General features: G+C 36.4%; 1 protein-coding gene across 6 annotated transcripts in view; it reads right to left on the reverse strand.

Moving 5' to 3' along the window:
* Positions 1–23,202, reverse strand: part of PPP3CC (protein phosphatase 3 catalytic subunit gamma) — a 92,956-nt gene that overhangs the window by 46,940 nt on the left and 22,814 nt on the right. For 4 of the 6 annotated variants that reach the window (XM_089912852.1, XM_089912850.1, XM_089912854.1 and 1 more), the window contains exons 2-3: positions 8,465–8,662; positions 8,006–8,148 (exon numbers count right to left, since the gene is read on the reverse strand). In XM_089912852.1, coding sequence (XP_089768978.1) covers positions 8,006–8,148; positions 8,465–8,662 — 341 coding nt within the window. Of the gene's footprint in view, positions 1–8,005; positions 8,149–8,464; positions 8,663–23,202 lie in introns of those variants that run through there. The other 2 variants (XM_089912853.1, XM_089912851.1) reach the window with 1 other exon arrangement.

Consider the following 23,202-nt stretch of genomic DNA (forward strand, 5'->3'; position numbering starts at 1 on the left):
CCTCCAGAACCACGGTAATTAAAATTATTTGGGTATTAAAATTACTCAAAATAAGTATTTAAATCAACCAGCATGTGATAGAAACCCCAAATATAATATGAACAGTAACAAATGAGCCTAACTGTATTATAAATGGATAACAAAGTAACAAAGAAAGGGATGGGATGGGGGAGAACTAACCCAAGTTATATATGTATATAATATATAATATATATATATATACACTATATATAACCAAGCTACATATATATATATATATATAGTGTGTGTGTGCACATATATATATGTATGCGTGTATATATATATATATATATATATATATATATACACACACATGCATACACATATATATCTCCTAGATCCTTCTGCTGAGAGGGCCTAGGACCTCAAAATCACTATGTGTATTGATTTTGGGATTACAAATAAATTTTAGTGGGGAGGCATATATACAAATACAGAATCGGTGAATAATGAAAATCAATCATATAGTCTAATCATAAAATATACATATCTCATTCATATACAGCTTCAAAACATAAGCAAAAATTGACAGGACTACTGTGAGAAACAGATAAATCAATAACTGTAGCTGGAGATTTTGACGCAGACCCAAAAGTAAATCATAGTTCAAGCAAACAAAAATAATCAAACTTATAGAGAACAAGTGAACAAGTACAGAATGCATTATTTTCAAGTATATATGGGATAGTCACAAAAATCTACTGGGTACCACAATAAATTCCAAAGGGAGTCTCAATAAATTCCAAAGAATGAATATTATTCAGATTATGTTCTCTAATTAAATTACGCTAATTAGAATCAGTAACAAAATACTAACTCTAAAAAAATCCCACATGACTGGAAACAAAAAACATACTGCTTCATTGTCTTAGGGTTTAAAGATAATTCTTTAAAAAATGCTGAATGATAATAAAAACAATACATGTCAAAATCTGTGGGACCCAGATAAAGCAGCACTTAAAGGGCAATGTACCTTAATAAGTACATTTATTTTTTAAAACAGATATGCAAATATGTTTGTATATGCTTAACCTATCTCTGAAATGTCATACAAGAAACTCTTAACAGTGATTGTATGGGTGGAATGGCTAATATATGAGAAGATGCTCAGTGTCATTAGTAATTAAAGAAATATTAATTGAAATGACAATAAGATATTACTTTATCATTTTGGTAAATATTAGAAAATGAGATAAAACCAAATTCTGGAAGAGGGACAGGAGGAAATATGAACTCTTAGGTGCTGCTGGTAGGAGTATAGACTGGTACAGCTGTTCTGAAGAGTGATCTACAATAATCAGTTCAAGTGTTATATGAAGGTAGGTACCCTTTTCCCTAGCAATCCCACTCTTGTTCATAAACCACAGAGAAACTAAAACATGGGACCATAAGTGGATTTATATAAGGGTGTGCTTCACAGCAGTGTTCATGATAGAAAGAAACTGGAGGCAACCTAGTGTCCACCACTGAGAACAGAGAACTAAAAAGTCATAGATGTATACTATGGGATACTATGGAGCAGACAGAAACCCAGATAGATCTTAAAAACATACTGATATGTAAAAACAAAAATCAACAGAAAGACAGCTACAGTAGTGATTCTCAGGGTGGTCACATTCATATCAAAGTGTGGTACATCAGCATCACACAGGAACTTGTTAGAATATACATTCTCAGGGTCTATACCAGACCTAAAGAATCAGAAATTCTGGGGTGGTCTCCAGCAATCTGTTTTTGAACAAGCCCTCCAGGTAATTTTGATGCATGCTAAAGTTTGAGAACGACTGAATAGCACCATAACATTTATGTAAAATTAAAATATTTTTCCCACCAAAACGTTACATATTAAAAAATTAATAATATATGTATTCTGAGGCACATACTAAATACAATAGAAACATGTATAGTTGGGAGAGGGAGTAAGGAAAACAGAGGTCACAGATAAGAAAAACAAAACAAAACAATAGAGGGACTTAGAAAAGACTAGTAATAAATGTGCCATGACCTTAAGAGCTTAATTCAACCAAGATTTCCCTCCTTTTTGAAAGGAAAGACTTCAAAATCCTGAATCCAAATGCTTCTCAAAATGCCTACTCTAAGTCACCAACATCTCCTACCTATGCTTACTGGATGAGATTACTAACTAGTCTTTCTGGGCTCCCATAGTCAGTCCACCACGTAACAGCCAGAGTAATTGTTTTAAAACATAAATAAATGTGAATATGTCACTTCCATGCTTAACAAACAAATAAACAAACAAAAAAGCTATAATGGCTTCCCACTGCATTCAGAATAAAACCCAAACTCTACCATGGTTTGCAAGGCCTGACATCATGTAAACCCTGCCTATGTCTCTGATACACTGTCTACATTGTCCCCTTACTCATTCTGTCTAGCCACACTGACCTTGTTTCCATTCCTGGGCTGCCTTAGGCTTGCTCCTTCCTCAGAGCTTTTACACTTGATATGCCCTTTGCCTGGAATGTACTCACCCCACCCCTCCATCTACGCATGGCTCGTTCCCTCAGGTCATTCAAGTTTTTGTTCAAATATTACCTCTTCAGATAGGACTTCCCTGATCTCCAACTAAATTAGCTACTCCTGTCCCCCTTTTGCCCCTTACCCTGATTTGATTTTCATAGACACTAAGCAAATATAAGATGCCATCTCTCTCACTAGAAAACACAATAGGGACTTCCCTGGTGTTGCAGTGGTTAAGACTCCACACTCCCAATGCAGGGGGCCCGAGTTCGATCTCTGGTCAGGAACTAGATCCCACATGCATGCCACAACTAAGAAGACTGACTGCCGCAACTAAGGAGCCCACCTGACACAACTAAGACCCGGTGCAACCAAATAAATAAATAAATATTAAAAAAACAAAACAAAACAATAAAGGACTTGGCTTTGCTTGTTTATCTCCGCATCCCCAGAATTTAACAATGCCTCTCAACTTAGGTACTATTAACAAGCATAATTCTTTGTTGCAGGATGTTTTGTATTCCTGAACCCTGCTCATTAAATGCCAGTAGAACTTCTCAATTATTGTGACAAACCATTCATATGTCATTGTACATAATTATGAGTACATTTGCAGTATAGTTTCTCAAAAATGAAATTGTTGGATCAAAATAATGTACATTTTGAGACACACCTTGCAAAATAAACACTATAAAATGTAAATATATAGACACATACGAATATAATTGGATGGCTTTTTCCTTTTTTGGGTTGACTTTTGTTTTCAACATAATATTTCAAATTTCACAAAATATTCCAAGGAAAAATTACATTAAATTCATATATAAACATAGAAAGCACTTTCTCTTTTCCTACTTACCTTTCCCAACCAAGAACATATCTTTTGAATTATTTGGTCTTTATCTCTGCCTCCTGTAATGATCAACTAAATTTTTTGAAGTAATGAGTTATAATGCCCATCCACACTACAATGTAATTTGGTTGATATACTTCTCAGCCTCTAATCTCAAGTTTTATTTCCTCGTATTATACATCAGTATGCAACTGTACAACTATCTTGTACACATCAATTAAAGGTCATGATTATCAGAAGATCTGTTCGATACTCTTTGTATTCCTATGTGAACAGAATTTTTACTCCACCTCAAGAATCATTTCTATATGTCAACAATTGTTCATTAGTTGTCCATCTGATAACATTTACATCACCTAAACATCTGATAACATTTTCTCTTTGGTGGCTCCTGTGCATTTAGTACAACACATCCTATGCTGAAAAGGTTCCCTTTAATCCTTTCTCTTATTATAAAATCAACGAAAGGAAACTAAAATTTAGCTTCCCCTACCACAGAGGAAGTACTTTATAATGGGTGCAAATGAAGAAGGAATATCAAAAGGCTCAGACAAAAGTGAAACTTTACTATTCTGTTTTATCAGTCACATTTGGACCAGTCCCTGGTGTACTACCAAAGCGCACGTTGCTTCAGGAAAGATCAATGCTTGCTCTGGGCATGGAAAAAAAAAAATCATCATGCCTTGATTCTCTCATACAGGCTCAAGGAAAGAAAAATTATTAAGTACGGAAGAGAAAATAAAGTTCTGTGAAAACGATTTGGCAATACATATCAAAAGTCTTAAAAATGTTCACACTCTTAAGAATACTCATTCTATTATAAGAATCCAATCTAAGGAAATATCAGAAATGCTATTAAAGATGTATTCAAAAAGATGTTAATTGCAGCAATATGCAGAATGGAAACAACTGGAAAACAACCTTGTACCACTTACAGTACAAGTGATACAATATCCAATTAACTGCTGCTTAAGCCATAAAGACATTTAAACATCTCAGAAAACAAGCAGTCTGGAGGCAAGATGTCTAGGTTTAGTGTACCAGCTCAACATCTTCACCAAGAAATCATGCCCTCTCTCCCTCTTTGATCTGCTATTCACAGCAGGTCTGCTTTTCATTCTTAGTTATAGCACCTCCTCATGGTCACAAAATGGCTGCTACAGTACACACACGCACATTTGACATGACATAGTGGAATGGGGGTCCAAAAGCTTTCACCTTGCAAGAGTCTTTTCATCTGGAAAGAAAAAATTTCAAAACAACACACACAAACAACAATGACAACACAACATGCAGAAGTCCCTTTATATATTACTGGGCAAAAGAGGATCTCATGTTTACCCTGGACTAGTCACTGGTAACAGGGAATGGATTGCCATGACTAGTTCAAACCAACCAGAATTCATTCCCTTGGGCTGGGATAAGGGCCTTCCCTCCCTGAAATTAAAAGTTCTCCCTGAGAACTTTTAAATAGGTAGAGTGTGCAATGTTACAATCTGCAAGTATGATCTCCACCCATCCCAGGTACCTATTTAGTTCTCCCTGACATCCCCCAATCCCATTTATCTGAACAAAACAGGGATTTGATAGTAAGGAAGGAGGAGAGAAAAGGTAGGCAAATAAGCAGTACCTGCTAAAACCAAATTATCCAAAGAGAAATGGTGAAATAAACTACGGTATTTATACCACTAATCATACTTTTGGAGAAATTTTAATGATAGAGAAAAGTGCTCTCAAGACAATGATGAGTGGGGGGGAAAGACTACAAAAGAGAATGCACACAACGATCTCAACTTTCTTTAAAAAATATACTCATGTAAAAGAAGAAAAAGACTGTGAGGAAATACAACAAAATGTTAACAGTAATTTCATTATAATTCATTTATAACTTTATTTGTAAGAATTTTTTTTCTTAGATTCTGCATTTCCCAATTTTTCTACAAAAAAATGACTATTTATAACAAAAAATTATAATAGGGACCCCATCACCTTATTTTCATCTGTTTGACAAAAACATCACACTCATGCTTATCAAGCACATTGATAAAAATTTATTGTTCAAGTATATACTTGTATCATGTTAGACTAAGTTGTAGCTTACAGAAATCTATATAATCTTAGTGGTCTATAAGTGGCTTCCAACTAACATGAGATATATCCTACAGTTCAGTTTTAAAACTGGTATAATACAGCATTGTCAATTTAAAGTTTTGATTCATTTATCTCTTAAGCTGTTCCAGAAAAACGCTTTGTTAGCCAAACATCAAATAGCATGATAAAGCCAAATATAAACTATGATTTATTAACATTCATTCAGTCAACAAATATTGAATGCCTACTATGTGTCAGGCACTGTGCTCAGTCCTAATATGAAGAATATTGCTAATAATTAAATAAGTACTTTTGGGGACTTCCCTGGTGGTCCAGTGGGTAAGACTCCATGCTCCCAAGGCAGGGGGCTGGGGTTCAACCCCTGGTCGGGGAACTAGATCCCGTATGCATGCCGCAACTAAGAGTTCACACGCTACAACTGAGAACCCACATGCTGCAACTAAGAAGTCTGCATGCCACAACTAAAAGATCCCGCATGCTGCAACAAACACCTGGCACAGCCAAAATACATAAATAAATATTAAAATAAATAAATATTTTCATATCGTACTGAGCGATCTATTCATAAGTAATCTTTTCTATTAGACTGTCAGCTCCCATAGAGACCATGAATCCTACTCATTATTTGATGCTCAGAGCCTGCCATAAAGTTGGCACTCAGGAAACATTTGTTGATGAGTGACAGAAAAAATATGTTAACACAAAATATTCTGAATATGGCATATGTGTACAAAAATCATCGTGGGTCTGTGTGTGTGTGTGTGTGTGTGTGTGTATTGTGAATATATTGATGCATTGAAACTATTTTTAAAGTATGTAATCAGAGGATGATTTGGCACAATATTTATCCTTTTAAAAAGTTATTTCTGGGCTTCCCTGGTGGCGCAGTAGTTGAGAATCTGCCTGCCAATGCAGGGGACACGGGTTCGAGTCCTGGTCTGGGAAGATCCCACATACCGCGGAGCAACTGGGCCCATGAGCCACAACTACTGAGCCTGTGCATCTGGAGCTTGTGCTCCACAACAAGAGACGCCGCGACAGTGAGAGGCCTGCGAACCGCGATGGAGAGTGGCCCCTGCTTGCCGCAACTAGAGGAAGCCAAAGCACAGAAATGAAGACCCAACACAGCCAAAAATAAAAATAAATAAATAAAATTTTTTTTAAAAGTTATTTCATTAAATAAAATTAATAAAAAATTCAGTAAGTTCTGTATTCTTTTCTTCAGCCTCTAAAACTTCCTCATGCTACTAAACACAAAAAACTAAGCATTCAGTGAGTCTTTCAAACACCCATACTTTTGACATATTGTCTATTAAAATAGGATGTGGATAGGAATATGGGAAGCTTTTAATGTTACAGTCTGCAAGTATGATCTCCACCCATCCCAGGTACCTATTTAGAAATCTTGGGAATTTACTGAGCAGCAGGGAGAATGTGCTTATTTCCTTAGCTTCTATCATTAACTTTCAAACTCATAGATGACACTACATAAATTTGAGACACTGGCAAGATAACATTGAACTTTTCTGATTCATGAACTTAGACTACCTATCTAACTAAAGAGTAAGATATATTTCTCTTGTTGTTTATTTTTCTGGCAGCTTTAGTATCACAGCTGCTTTTTTGGTTGAGTACCAGGTGAGAGGGTTGACTTGTATTTAGGAGTGATGCTGCATGAACAATAAACCTTTAACCACATAGTACAGTGAGGGTCCCATACTACGAGGGAGAGGCAGAACTAAAGACTGCAAGAACAGCAAGCAGATTCAATTTCTCATCTCATGCTTATTCTGGGGATATTATAAATTCGATTACCTGCACTATTTCAAAAGTTACTTCTCTTTTATTTGCCAAGCATGTACAGCTGAATCAACGGACATTAAATATGAATGTACTGTGGTTCCACTGTACTCAAGTCATTCCGTTAGGTTTTGAAATAGTTTTATCTTTTGTACATAAAAGCTTATACTTTGTTTTAAATCTAACCATTTTCCTGTCATCATACAATTTTCAAAATATATAAATTGTGAGTTTTCATTAACTTCATTAACTGTAATCATTTTTTCCTTCAATGAACATGTACTTCCTACGTGCAACGGTATCATAAATTATTCCTACAAGAGGCTAAGTGCCTGATTATTCAGCATTGGCAGTTAATCTAAGCGTTCAATGTAGCTCAGCAGCTTATAGTTTTATAATTAAGGTGAGCTAATCCAAACCCCACTTAGGGTGAACAGCAATTTATATCATTTATATACAGCCTGTACACTATCTACAAAGAGGAAAGGTTGGTAAACACTTATTTGCAAAGCAGGGTTAACATAGCCTTCTATATGTCAGATTTTTACTGGCTAATAAAAGGAATAGTTCTTTTTAATATCAATTAAAACGTATCTCTATCACTTTAATTATTGAAAGTAACAAAGTTTATAAATTCTGCCAGTGTGTTCTCATTTTAATTTCTTCTACTGAAGAATGGAAAGAAATTTTTTTAAAAAGATAATATGATAGTTCCAACACATCCAGTTTAATATTTACCTCTATACTGAAATAGCCTCTGTCCACATAGTCACCCAGAAAGAGGTAGCGTGTATTACTAGGTGATCCTCCAACTTCAAACAACTTCATCAGGTCAAAAAACTGTCCATGAATGTCACCACATACTAGGAAAAAAAACAGACCTAGGGTGAGGTGAAAAATTATGTCTTAGAAGAGAAAGGGCATTACACCAATAGGACCACAGTTTAACTTTTAACTTAAATCAGTGTAGCTTTTGACTGGACTGCTCGATAATTGCAGGCAATCTATCAATACGAAATAGTCCTACTGGAAATATTAGACATTTTAAATTGTATTTTTTCAATGAATAACACATACTAAACAACCCTAAGACTGCTCACAATTCCTAGAATAAGATCACACATTTTAGTTGGTTATTTGTAATCACTTCTCAAATTAGCTCAAATCTAAGTACCACCATGCGAATACTTCTCATACCTGTGATTGGAGCATCTACTTCTATCATAGTCTTCTCTTGTCTCAGGATGGCAGCCCCATCATTGATTATCTTTAAGGCTACTTCCTCTTCCAGTCGCCCTTCCTTCACCAAATGGTTTTTCAAAACATCAATTTTAGGTTTCCCATTCTCAAATACTTCCTTCAAAGTAAGCCGCTGTGTTGGAGGAAAAGGGACAGCTAGGAAGAGAGAAAAAAAAAAAATTTTAACAGTTAAAGGTATAGAGAAAAACCATAAACACATTACTTTTATGTAACAAACTAAACCTAATGCATCACCACGATTTCACATCCACAGCACCAGAACTACATAGGAAAAAAAATCGAAGATACTATATATTATAGATGATCGATTCTAATTTTTTAAAAGGCCACAGTTAAAGTCAAAGTCATTTAAAAGATATATGTGTGTGTGCGTGTATAAATTATGTTATACATATAAAGATGAAAGACTTGAAGTTGATTCAGTAGATAAGCTAAAAGTGAGACAAGGGACTAGATGACATGAGTATCTTTTATCTATGGAAAATGTGTTAAAAATGAAACTATGGTTTTAAAAAATGAAGGAAAAGAAATCACAACACTAAAAGGGCATTTATTTCTTCTAAAGAACAGACCTAATGAAACCATGTCTTGGAAGTTTGACTTCAGTTCCTGATCAGGGGAATCATAGATGTTTTTTATGTATGTACGTATGTATTAATAAAAGGTAGTTGCTTAAAATATTACTGATAACAAGAACACAACTAACAGGATGGAGCTCTTTCACAGAATAACTTGCTCTAGTAACAGAGCATAAACTTGAGAAAAATAGGTATGGGAGGTCTAGCTGTGTTTTCTAATCTCGAAATGCTAACAACTAACTTCAGTGTACATTGGATATAAAGTTTATATACAACATCATGGTAAATTAGCAACTTGAACAGAAAAAATTTTTTGACATTTTAAAATTGGCTATCACCTCTTCTTTTACCTATCTTATAATGTAGTCTACTTTAGATTCCCTGTGACCTAATAGCCACAAGTCTATAAACCATAAGTTTTAAAGGAGGGATTCATTTCAATTTGTGGTTACTGTCTGGTTATTCCACTTCTAGCTTTATGGAAGTATTATTAAGAACCAAGTTGAAATCTACAGGCACTTAAACAATTTTAGACTTGATCTAGCCATTCCATTTTGTATTTTTTACAAGTAAAGAAAGTCCTATGGTAAGTTTTATAATGCTTTTAGCTATAATTTGACTCATTTTGACTATTCAAAGCCCATTGAAAATATCATAGTAGCTATCCAACCAGCAAATATTATCCTGAGATAGGGGACCATATACATCCCAGTTTACTCAGGACAGTCCTAGATTTCAGCTGCTCTCCTAGTATAACTGTTAATAGCATCCCCTTTCCCTCTTAAAACTGTCTCAATTTAAAGGACCAATTAGTCTTAATTTGTGTAATTCATTTGGAATATCAATATACTATTTTAGTAGGATAATCTAAATCTAAAATAAGACAAAAATAAAATATTATGATGAATCTTTTATTCATTCATCTGGTGAGTCTATATGACAGGGTGAAGGTTAGTCCTGAACAAGTTTACTTAAATTTTTACTAAATTGTTTTTAATTGCCCACTTTGTAAATCAAAGAAATTGGTCAAAAAACTAAAAACAGGGCTTCCCTGGTGGCGCAGCGGTTGAGAGTGCGCCTGCCGATGCAGGGGACATGGGTTCGTGCCCCAGTCTGGGAAGATCCCACATGCCGCGGAGCAGCTGGGCCCGTGAGCCATGGCCGCTGAGCCTGCGCGTCCAGAGCCTGTGCTCCGCAACGGGAGAGGCCACAACAGCGAGAGGCCCGTGTACAGCCAAAAAAAAAAAAAAAAAAGTTGATTGGTGATAGAAAAGGCCACTTTAAGTGTATCCACACTAAAAAAAAAAAAAACAGTCATTCTAACAGGTCTGAGGTGATATCTTGCTATGATTTTAATTTGCATTTCCCTGATGATTAGTGATGTTGAGCACCTTTTCATGTACCTGTTGGCCATCTGTAATGTCTCCTTTGGGAAAATGTCTATTCAGTTCCTCTTTCCATTTTTAAATTGGATTGTTTGGGTTTTTTGCTATTGAGTTGTATGAGTTTATTATACACTTTGGATATTAACTTCTTATCAGACATATGATTTATAAATACTTTCTCCCATTCTGTAGGTTGCCTTTTCACTTGGTTGATGGTTTCTTTTTCTCTGCAGAAGTTTTTTAGTTTGATGTAGTCCCACTTATTTTTGCTTTTGTTGCTTGTGCTTTTGATGTCATACCCCCAAAATTGTCACCAAGACCAATGTCAAATAGCTTTTTCCCTATGTTTCCTTCTAGGAGTTTTACAGTTTCAGGTCTTATGTTTAAGTCTTTAATCCATTTTGAGTTAATTTTTGTGAGTGGTCTAATTTCATTCTTCTGCATTGTAGTTATACAGCCTTCCCAACACCACTTATTGAAGAGATTATCCTTTCCCTCATTGAATATTCTTGGCTCCCTTGTCAAATATTTGTTGACTGTATATGTGAGGGTTTATTTCTGAGCTCTTGATTCTGTTCCATTGGCCTGTGTGTCTGTTTTTATTTTATGTCAATACCATACCGTTTTGACTACTAGAGATTTGCAGTATAGTTTGAAATCAGGATGTATGATGCATCAAACTTTGTTCTCCTTTCTCCAGATTGCTTTGGTTATTCAGGGTCTTTTGTGGCTCCACACAAACTTTAGGATTGTTTTTTCTATTTCTGTGAAAAAGCCATTGGCTTTTTTTTTTTTTTTGCAGTATGAGGGCCTCTCACTGTTGTGGCCTCTCCCGTTGTGGGGCACAGGCTCCGGACGCGCAGGCTCAGTGGCCATGGCTCATGGGCCCAGCCGCTCCGCAGCATGTGGGATCTTCCCGGACCGGGGCGTGAACCCATGTCCCCTGCATCAGCAGGCGGACTCTCAACCACTGTGCCACCAGCAAAGCCCAAAACCATTGGCATTTTGATAGGAATTGCATTGAATCTCCAGACAACTTTGGGTAGTATAGACATTTTAATAATATTAATTCTTCTGATCTATGAATATAGGATGTCTTTCCATTTGTTTATGTCTTCTTCAATTTCATCAAAATCTTGTAGTTTTCAGTGTACAGGTCTTTCACCTCCTTGATTAAATTTATTCCTAAGTATTTTATTGTTTTTGATGTTATTGTAAATGGAATTGTTTTATTTCTTTTTCAGATATTGCATTGTTAGTGTATAGCAACACAAGTTATTTCTGTATGTTGATTTTGTATCCTGAAACCACTGAATTTGTTTATTAGTTCTAACAGTTTTTTTGTTTGTTTTTTGTTTTGGTGGAGTCTTTAGGATTTTCTCTATGTAAGACCATGTCATCTGCAAACTAAGACAATTTTACATCTTACTTTCTGATCTGGATTGATTGATTTTCTTACCTGATTGCTCTGGCTAGGACTTCAAGTACTATGTTGAATAAGACAGGTGAGAGTAAGCACCCTTATTTTACTCTTGATCTTAGAGGAAAAGCTTTCAACCTTTCATTGCTGAATATGATGTTGGCTGTGGGCTGGTCATATATGGCTTTTATTAAGTTGAGGTATGTTCCTTCTATATGCAATTTGTTGGGTGTATTTATCAAGAAAAGACGCTGTATTTTGTCAAATGCTTTTTTTGCATCTATTGAGATGATCATATGATTTTTATCTTTTATCCCATTAATGTGATGTATATCACATTTGTTGATTTGCATATGTTGAATTACCCTTGCATCCTAGGGATAAATATCACTTGATTGTGGTGAATGATCTTTCTAACATGCTGTTAATTAGGTTTGCTAATATTTTGTTGAGAAGTTTTGCATCTCTATTCATCAGGGATATTGGTCTGCAGTTTTCTTTTCTTATAGTTTCCTTATCTGGCCTTTGTATCAGAGTAATGCTGGCCTCAAAAAAAATGAGTTTGGGAGCATTCCCTCCCCCTCAATTTTTTGGAAGAGTTTGAGAAGGATTGGTATGAATTCTTTTTTAAAATGTTTGATAGATTTCACCAATGAAACCATCCGGTCTTGGGCTTTTCTTTGTTGGGAGGTTTTAGATTACTGATTCAGTCTCCTTATTTGTTATTGGTCTGTTCAGAGTTTTCCACTTCTTCATAATTCAGTCTTCATAGGTTAAATGTGTCTAGAAATTTATCTATTTCTTCTAGGCTACCCAATTTGTAGTGGATAATTGTTCACAGTAGTCTCTTATAATCCTTTATATTTCTGTGGTATCAGTTGTAATGTCTCCTTTTTTCATTTCTTAATTTATTTATTTGTCTTTTCTCTTTTATTCTCAGTCTAAAGTCTGTCAATTATGTTAATCATTTCAAAAACCAATTCTTAATTCTGTTAATCTTTTCTATTGTTTTCCTGGTCCCTATTTCACTTACTTCTACTCTTATCTTTGTTATTTCAGTGGTGAAAGCTGCTGGGTTATCTGTTGAGCTGGTTGCCATGAACCTCAATCACGCCCACTGCATACCTGCCATGGTAGCCCCTTCATTCTACTCAATTCTCTGCTCAAATGTTACTTCTTCAGAGAGCTCTTCCCTATTATATCCAAACAAAACAAAACAAAACAAAACCTCTTCCCGAGACACTGGGCAGAGAAAAGGTTTGGTTCTTCATCAATTTTCTAATTAAGTACTTTGAGGTATATATTATGTGCACACTATTGTTGAGACATATAGAAACTAAGTCTGAGCCAGATATCAACTGTTGAATTCTACAATTATGCCACCAAATGTTCATTTCAGATATGGTAAACTCCTGCTCAACCTTTCATCCTAAAATTCTTTCCTCCTCAAAGTTTAGTCTGGGGATCAAAAATATCAAAATCACCCAGGAGCTTGTTAGAAGTGCAGGATATCTGGCCTAACTCAGATATATTGAAATCAGAATCTGCATTTTAACAAGATGCTCAGGTGCACATTAAGAAGCACTACTATAATTTACTGATTTTTAACTCCAATTGTACATTAGCATAACCTAGGAAGTTTCTGAAAATATAACGCCCTCATCCATTTCTAGAAATCTGGATTCAACTGGTTTTAGTGTCCCAGAAACTGGTAGTTTCAAAAAGCTCTCCAGGTAATCCTAATGTGCAGCCTAATGTGCAGATTGAAAACCAATGTTCTAAGTTAAATGATAAATGCATTTTTTCCTAATTTCATATCATTCTAAATTCTTGTATTTTTCTCAATTCATCCTTCTTAACTCTAGAGCTACACTGTCTAATAAGGTAGCTACTAGCCACATGTGGCCATTTAGACTTAAATTTAAATTAATTAAAATTAAATAAAATTTAAAATTTAGTTCCTCAGTTGCACTGACCACATTTCAATGCTCAATAACCTCTTGTGCTCAGTGACTGCCATATTGGAGAGCATAAATACACAACATTTCTATCAGTTCAGAAAGTTATATTGAACAGCACTGCTCTTTAGTATTTATTCAAAAAATGAAATAGCATTAACAAGTTAATCTGAGCAAACAACTAGTGCAGTGAGTAATAAATAAATAAATAAATGCACCATTCAAATAGGAAAGTAATGTGTAAGATTCAAAAAGCAGTTAAAATTAATGAAACTTAAGAATGATCCAAGAATAAAAGAGTATTTGGGCTAAATGCAGACCAAAAGTTGGCATTTTTATAATTGGTGCTCTAGGCTAACTGTGCAACAAATTTTCTTTTAGTGCTCCAAAATCAAACTAGTTTAAAGAAAAGTTTTAAGAATTTGAAAAACATTTCAAAAATTAGAAAATTGGGGGGGGATACCCTACATAAATTTTCACTAATAGCACATATTAAACTAAAAGCAGATTGCTACATGTTTAGCACGACTGCATTAATAAGGCTAGGGGCAGCAAAATGTGTTAGATAACCTTTCCAATTCTGAGCTACTATGAATAATGTTGCTATGAACATTCTTCTATCTGTCTTATGGTGGATGTAAGCACCTGTTTCACCCAGGATTGGGAATGCAAGGTTGGGGGGTAGGCATAGGTTTCATCAAACAGTTCACTGAAGTCTTATACCATTTTAGCCACACCAGCAAGGTGTGAGGGTTCCAGTTACTCCTTGCCAACACTTGGTATTGGTCACTTTTAAAATTTACTCCATTATAGTGAGTGTCTACTTCTATCTCTTTGTGGTTCTAATTTACATTTCATTGGTGAATAGTGATGCTGAGCACGCTTCCACTTGTTTATTGGCTATCTGGCTATCTTCCTTTTGGGACATGCCTAATCAACCAATTTTTTGTCCATTTAAAAATTTATTCAGGGGGCTTCCCTGGTGGCGCAGTGGTTGAGAGTCTGCCTGCCGATGCGGGGGACACGGGTTCGTGCCCCGGTCAGGGAGGATCCCACGTGCCGCAGAGCGGCTGGGCCCGTGAGCCATGGCCGCTGAGCCAGCGCATCCGGAGCCTGTGCTCCGCAACGGGAGAGGCCACAATGGTGAGAGGCCCGTGTATGGCAAAAAAAAAATAAAAAATTCTTCAATATATTTTTTCCATTGACTGATAAAAGTTCTTATATATTCTGAGTATGTCCTTTATCAGATATATGCTTTTTTTCTTAATCATCTTTACATAGCATACAATTCAATGAATTTTGACAACCATTACAACAGAACTGACTGTGTAACAATTCTAGGAGAACGCTAGGAGAGAGCAAAGAACAGAAATGAAACTGATAAAAATAAAGTATATAATATGTAAGACAAACTAGAAAAGTTCTTTTGGAATACAAAGGAAAAGGACAAATATGAAAATGGTGAGAGACAATGACATACAAAGAATAGAGGATGGAGAGCCAAAATAAGAGGTTAATGATATTCCTGAAAAACTAAACTAGAAAAAATGTAACAGGAAAAATACTCAAAACAAATTAGAAAACTTTTCTGAGCTATATAGAAAGGTTTGCTTAAACACACTGAATCGTTGCATTTCAGGAAAAACTAATCAAGAGGCACATTCTTGAAAAAATTCTGAATTATAAGGATAAAGAAGAAACTTGAATCATGATGGTCTACAGTTTTTTTTCTAGAATATTAGATTTCTAACATCACTGGAATATGTGTAGAACTCTAAGGAGAAAAGGTTGTAACTTGTAAGTTTTGTACTCAGCCAAATACTTTATATTATATGTGAAGGTCATAGAAAGACATTCAGAAAATCAAAGGGACTCAGAAAATATATCACCTACATAGCCTTCTTGAAAGAAAATTACCTCAACACTTACTGTAGGTAATGTTCTGTTTTCTTGATTTGAATACTGGCTACACAAGTATGTTTCCTTTGTGAAAATTTATCAAGCTGTACACTTAGGATATGTGCACTTTTGTATATTATACGTCAATAATTTTTTAAAACCTTTTTAATGCAAAAACACTTGAGCCTAGCTGACCCCAGTCAGAGTTGAATTAAAATTAAGGAAAAAACTGCAGAAGTCATGATACCAAAGATTTTCAAGTCTAGCTTTATTCACTTTGAACCCCAGACTCAGAAGTCTAGGTTGATTTCAGGAAGATTATGTAACTCAGAGATCAAATTTCCACTCATGTGCAAATTCTATGTTTCAGTTCCTTCCCAGTCCTAAGAAATGTGTTTCTAGAATGATTTTTTTCATGCCGCTGTTAAAATAGAATCATTCTTGACATGGTTGATGACCACATCCAAATCACATTTTGGACACTTTGCAAGGAACATTACAAAACAAAATATTTGTCTTACCTCACCTCTCTCCTCAAAAACAGAAGGACAGTAAGTAATAAAACAAACTATTTTCATTAACAAGTAACTCAAATAATGATTTTCTGTATTCTTTAAAAATTCATATAGTGAGTGCCCAGTCTATCAATGTTTCAGCAGGGAAATACTGCCCGATATCAGTCTGCACCTTCAGCTGAGACATTTTGGCATTCTAGTCAGTATGAGAAGCCAAGAGAAGACGGGAACGGAGGCACAAGGTGCTCTCTTTCACTCTCTAAGTCTGGAATGTTCTTTAAAGACCTCTTTTCAAAGCATTTTCTTCTCCTGAGTTGCTGTTCCCCACAGGGAGGCCAGAGCCATGGTATTTTGTCTCAAAAAGCAAGAGGGAAGAAGAGCCAATGGAAACGCTGATGTCCTTGGTCCACTGATAATATTAAAATATAAGGTATCGTGAAAACTCAGCTGTCAGGGACCCTGAGGGAGTGAGTCAATTTGAACAGACAATGGAATGCTTTGTCTATTTTTTTCCCTCTCTATTTTTTTCCCCCATAAGATACTGATCATAAATATACATATATGTACATACACATGTAAAATTTTAAAAATAAAAGGCATATTTATGAATCTAAAATTCACACAGAATTAAAGAAGTCACTTTTAAAGGTTAGGATACAAGAAACTCATAGGTGATAAGTAATATGCCAAATACCTTTTATTTAAAATTGACAAGTGGTCCAGTGTTTAACTCTGTTTAAAAATAAATCCAAATAAATAAATAAATAAATAAATCCATACGATATGATCTAAATTGTGACTAAATAATGCATTAGAAAACGCAATAAGGAAATATACCCAAGTATTAGTGCTAGGTAACAAGATTCTAAATTATCTTATTCTTCCGACTTGCCTATTTTTAAACTTTCTCCAATTACCTTGTATCACTTTTATAATCAGAAAAAAGTGTATATAAGAAGTCAGTATACAATTATTTTGTACACTATATGATCATAATGATATTCTTTTAATTGAACAATAAAAATTGGAAGAAAAGGATGAAAGTATAAGCAAGAGTGTTTGGACTACAGACAGCTTTTTTTTTTTCCTATCTGCTCTGCCCAAGTTTTTATAAAAAACTTTATTAAAAGAAAAGTAACAGATGACAAGGGCAAAAAGAAAGGCAATCCCACTGGCAATAACTTTCCTTATGTTAATCTGTTTTATACATAAATAAGACTTTTCTCAAATCAGCAGAGCTATACCCCAAACTGACTCTTACCAGCAACATTAAAATTTAAGTTACACCTATAAGCAACCAAGAGTTACTAAGATGACAAAGAGGAAATTCTGTGGCTTATGCTTCAAAACACACAAAGGCACTGTGGTTAGCAGAAGGCAGACCCCACAAGATGCCTGGTCCATGGTATACATACACCTTCTCCCAGTTACTCCATCAATCATCTAGGTACTGCTGGAAGGAAGTCTGCAAGCATAATTAAGGTCCCATATTAGATGACCTTAAAACAGGGAGACTGTCCAGGTGCACCTGACCTAATCACAGAAGACCTTTTAATCTGGATTTAGAGGTCAGATATAGGAGTTCAGAGAGCTGAAGCATGAGAGGGATTTGATGTGCAATTTCTCCATTGTTAGCTTGAAGATAGAGCAGGCCACGGAGCAAGGAATGAAGGCAGACTCTAGGAGCTGGGAGTGGCCCCCAGCTAAAAATAAGGACTTCACTCCTACCACCACAAGGAACTGCCAGCAACCTGAATGTGCTAAAGATCAGATTCTTCCCCCAAGCCTCCACATGTAAACTCAGCCTGGTAGGCACCTTGATTTCAGCCTTTGAGCCCTGAGAAGTCTATGCCATGAATGTACCTCTGACCCACAGAACTAGGAGCTAAAACAACGTTGTTTTAAGCCACTAAGTTTGTGGTAATTTGTTACACAGCAATAGAAAACTAATACTGAATTCTTGAAGTCAAAGTTTTTTCCTAAAGCCGTTCAACAATTACAAATATACTTTTATACACATAAGAAACTAACACCAGCGGCCTCTCAGAATCAAAACAGAAGTCCCAACTTATAACTGTACTATGACTCATAAAACAGATGAAGTGAACCAAACCAAACCACAACATGCATCACAGACTATCTAAGCTCAAATTCTTTTTAATACCAGATACTTCAGATCCATGTTTCAAGATAAGACCTCAGGCAAACTAATTTAACAGTAACTCTGCATAGACACTAGATCTGATCTAACACTAGAACTTCATGAGTTCTAGCAACTCATCTAGTCTACAAATTCTAACTAGTCCTTGCCCACATTACAAACTTCCACCCTAAAATCCAACAATAGTCCTTCATCTAACAACAGTATCCAATGAGTAGCCTTCCTAACTGCCTTCCCCTATAGAGAAGATCCCTATTTCCTCTAGTTCTCTCTGCTTGTTGCAGCAAGTTAAATAAACCTAACTTTTTTTTCTTTAACTATAAATAAATCCTTCAGCTGACCTTGTTTCTGGGGAGACCCATGACTTTGTAACAGTGTGCACATATGAGGCCACTTGATTTCCACCTGCTCAAGGCCACCCTGCCTACTAGAGTGAGTTACCTGATCTTCAATAATTTTCTCAAGCACTTCAGGGTTAAAGTGATATGTGGGTCCTCTGACTTTCAGTCTTATCAGATTGTTCTGTTCAGGAGTGAAATCTGGCTTCTACCTAATTAACAGCATTCCTATCATCTGTCTGCTTGTTCAGTATCTTGAGTGTCATTCATCTATAAGAGGAAGCCCATAGGCAGAGGACAGACTAGGACCTAATAAGTGTATTTTCCAGCCAGCCCCAAAGGCTGACAAGTTCAGAAGGTCTCATTAGACCAGTATCTTTAGGCAAACTCTGCATTGGGTCAATTTTTCTGAAACTTTCTAAGGACCTTCCTTAGTCCTTACAATCCTGAGCAGTGTTTTGCTTAGTTCTGTCTAGCTGGGGCTGAGGCTCTGATCGGCCCTCAATTGATGACGGCTTATCTTTGGTGTCACTTCATGTCTTCTGGAGACATATGGTTGCAAAAGTGCCACCCTTAACAATCGTTGCAGGTCACATGGTGTTTTCTCAGCCTGAATCTTTGCCTCCTCTGTGCCTCCTCTATCTGTTTCCTTCACATTTTCAGACTATGAATATACTCAATAAACGGCATAATTTCACCAAGGAAAAATTTCAAATTACAAATGGCCTCTTGGGGACTTTTTTTTTTTTTAATTTATTTTTGGCTGCATTGGGTCTTTTTTGCTGCGCACGGGCTTTCTCTAGTTGTGGCGAATGGGGGGCTACTCTTCATTGCGGTTCACGGGCTTCTCTTGATGCGGAGCATGGGCTCTAGGCGCATGGGCTTCAGTAGTTGTGGCTTGGGGCTCTAGAGTGCAGGCTCAGTAGTTGTGGCACACGGGCTCAGTAGTTGTGTCTCGCGGGCTCTTGAGCACAGGCTCAGTAGTTGTGGCACACGGGCTTAGTTGCTCCGCAGCATGTGGGATCTTCTCACACCAGGGCTTGAACCTATGTCCCCTGCATTGGCAGGTGGATTCTTTTTTTTTTTCTTCAATACGCGGGCCTCTCACTGCTGTGGCCTCTCCCGTTGCAGAGCACAGGCTCAGGACGCGCAGGCTCAGCGGCCATGGCTCATGGGCCCAGCCGCTCCGCAGCATGTGGGATCTTCCCGGACCAGGGCACGAACCCGTGTCCCCTGCCTCGGCAGGCGGACTCTCAACGACTGCACCACCAGGGAAGCCCTGGCAGGTGGATTCTTAACCACTGCGCCACCAGGGAAGTCCTCTTGGGGAACTTTTAACATGAAAAAATTGTTTATTTGAGAGGCACCTTAAAACAAGATAGGAAACAGAATTCTAAATACCCAGTGGTCTGCATTCTTTAATATGAGGAGGCTTCCAAATGCAATTCAAATTCTAAAAGTGCCTCCCTGAAAGACTTCCCAAACACCAGGAAAAAAGAACATTTATTGAAGAAATCAGGCTTATGTAGGCTTCCCCGATCTCTAGCAATTAGTCCCTATTTTGATGTGCCTAGGAGATACAAAACCTGGAAAAGACTAATTGGCCTCACCCTACAGAGAATTTAGAGATTAATTAATGCTTAAGAAACAAGGAAAGCCCTTACAATTTGTAACTCTCTGGAAGTTATAAGATTACTCATTTCTAACGCCCTCAGAATTTCCCTCTCATTCAACCTTTAACTCTTTTTTTTTTTTGCGGTACACGGGCCTCTCACTGTTGTGGCCTCTCCCGTTGCGGAGCACAGGCTCCGGACGCACAGGCTTCGTGGCCATGGCTCACGGGCCCAGCTGCTCCACGGCATGTGGGATCTTCCCGGACCGGGGCACGAACACGTGTCCCCTGCATCGGCAGGCGGACTCTCAACCACTGCACCACCAGGGAAGCCCTTAACTCTTTTTTTATATCTATATATATTTTTAATATTAATTTATTTGGCTGCGTCAGATTTTAGTTGCGGCAGGCGGCATGTGGGGTCTTTCGTTGAGGCATGTGGGCTTCTCTCTACTTGTGGCGCACGGGCTCAGTAGTTGCAGCTCGCGGGTATAGTTGCCCTGTGGCATGTGGGATCCCAGTTCCTCGACCAGGGATTGAACCCGTGTCCCCTGCATTGGAAGGCGGATTCCTAACCACTGGACCATGGGGAAGTCCCTCAACCTTTAACTCTTAACAATGTCTTCTGTTATTGATTTTGAATGAATGTAAAAGAATGTGTGTGAAGACAGGGGAATGTGAATGTATGGTATCAGATGTGCTTTTGCTCAACTAGAAAGAAAGAGAATAATTTGGTCTTCAAATAAGAAATGTCTGTCTCACCACAAGAAAGAAATGATAATTATATGGTGTTACACATTGTTAGCTAATGCTATTGTGGTAATCATTTTGCAAAATATATCAAATCAACACATTGTACACCTTAAACTCACACAATGTTATATGTCAATTATACCTCAATAAAGCTGGGGGAAAAAAGAGAAATTTCTGGTCGTGCCAAAATGTGACAGAATATAGTGAAAGACAAATACGACAGCATACCATAAGGGTAGACAGTATGAGAATTAGTATACTTTATTTGTCTGGGTTTGTAGTAGCTACAAAAACCAAACCAGACCAAACCAAACAAAAAAAACCTTTGAAGGGAGAAAGAAAATACGTTAAAATTTCTGACAAAACTGGTCAGATGTGAGGGATTTTTCATAAGGAATAATGGCTTATAAATCCTTTTAATGCAAATTCTTTCACGAATAATAAACAGAGTAAGACTAGAATTTGATTTTCTTTCTGTTAAAAGAGCAAACTTATTCTGTGCCCAGGGAAGACATTCCTTAAATCATCAAAATATTCTATTAACTCTGTGCTTTTTCACAAACTCATAAATCTTCTTTTTTTAAGTTCCTTACTTTTGGAAACAAGTTGACATTCCTAATAAACACTGTCACTTATTGTTGTGCTTTTAAAGATACTGCCTGTAACTACTTCTCACCTTTGGATAGTCACAGCTAATATTTTGTCACATAACAATTCTCTTTGATTTTGTTTTTCTCCAAATTCAGAATAATAAAACTGTGAAGATGTTTCTCACACCTACAATATCTTTCTTTGGGTTTACACTAAATGACCATTAGGTTACACAAAGACTTGATCCTTTACCTTATTAAAAATATTTTTGAAGGATTACAGAAATTATTAGCTCTGTTTGGCATTCTCCAACTTTTAACTAACTCAAACTATTGTGAGAGCTCTTTGCTTTATTAAAATGGGGTAAAAAGAAAAAAAAACTAATGAATGAAAAGAGTACAGCCTTCCTAAGGTAATCATATGTAAGTAAAATGTGTTAAAAGTAGATATGCTTCAATGTTTGTACATCTTTCAGGTTAAAGATACATTTATATACAAAGACTGACACAATAGCTGTCTACAAAAAGATTTTATCTCTAGGTTTAAATAAGCTTGTATTGGTGAAATTCTTAATACATTTTATAGGATAAATCAAAGGCCTGGAGATGTGTCAATGTCCTCTGTTCAGAACATATTCTTACTTTCAGAATAATCAATGACTGACTCCTTATAAAACTGATTATGTACTTTAACAGAAGATTCCACTCTCTTCCATTCTGATAAGGCTGGTTAATAATAATAAATTAACTAAAACCTACAGACTCAACATCAACAAGTAGTTTCTGCTTCTTCCTTACATTCATTCACCTAAAGCTCCCAGTGATAATCTAAAGATCAAGAATTGAGCCTTGTGGAGACATGTCAAAAGAACTTCTGTTAAGGTATGTATCATGTACTTATAACTATTAACACTATGGAGAACAAATTAATTATGTGTATTACTGACATCATTGCTATGGCCAGACACTGTATCTGAGCTAGGATTTCCAGAATTGTTTGGGTCCAAAAGCAGAAGATAATGTGAATAGACCATTTACGGCCAAGATCAACAGAACACAATCTCTCAGATGCCAGAAGCCACTGATTACCATGCAGTTTCCATGATTTTGCCCTTTATTCTCTTGGCTATTTCTTCTCTCTCTGCTGGTTCAAGATTATAGACTGTCAATAAACACCCTGCCCTTTATTCCTAGTACTACCAAGACCTTTATCCTTGATAATCACCAAATGCAAGACTAATTCTTCAGACACAGGCAAAGGTGAATAATCCATATCCAAATTAAAGGGGAAAAAATGATTTGGTTACCAAAGGAAGATCCAAATAGATATGGGATATATGGGACATTATTTCAAACTTTAATAATAATTCTTGTTTGAGGTTTTGTCTGCTACAGATGCCATGTGTGTGATCTCCAGAGTCTTAAATGCTGCAGTCAGCCATTATCATGCCAGGTGATTCAAAAAA

Source organism: Delphinapterus leucas, chromosome 6 (genome assembly GCF_059928025.1).
Source record: "Delphinapterus leucas isolate spDelLeu-1000000601 "Yukka" chromosome 6, BTC_Dleu_Yukka2, whole genome shotgun sequence".
In the NCBI taxonomy this organism is placed as follows: Eukaryota; Metazoa; Chordata; class Mammalia; order Artiodactyla; family Monodontidae; genus Delphinapterus; species Delphinapterus leucas.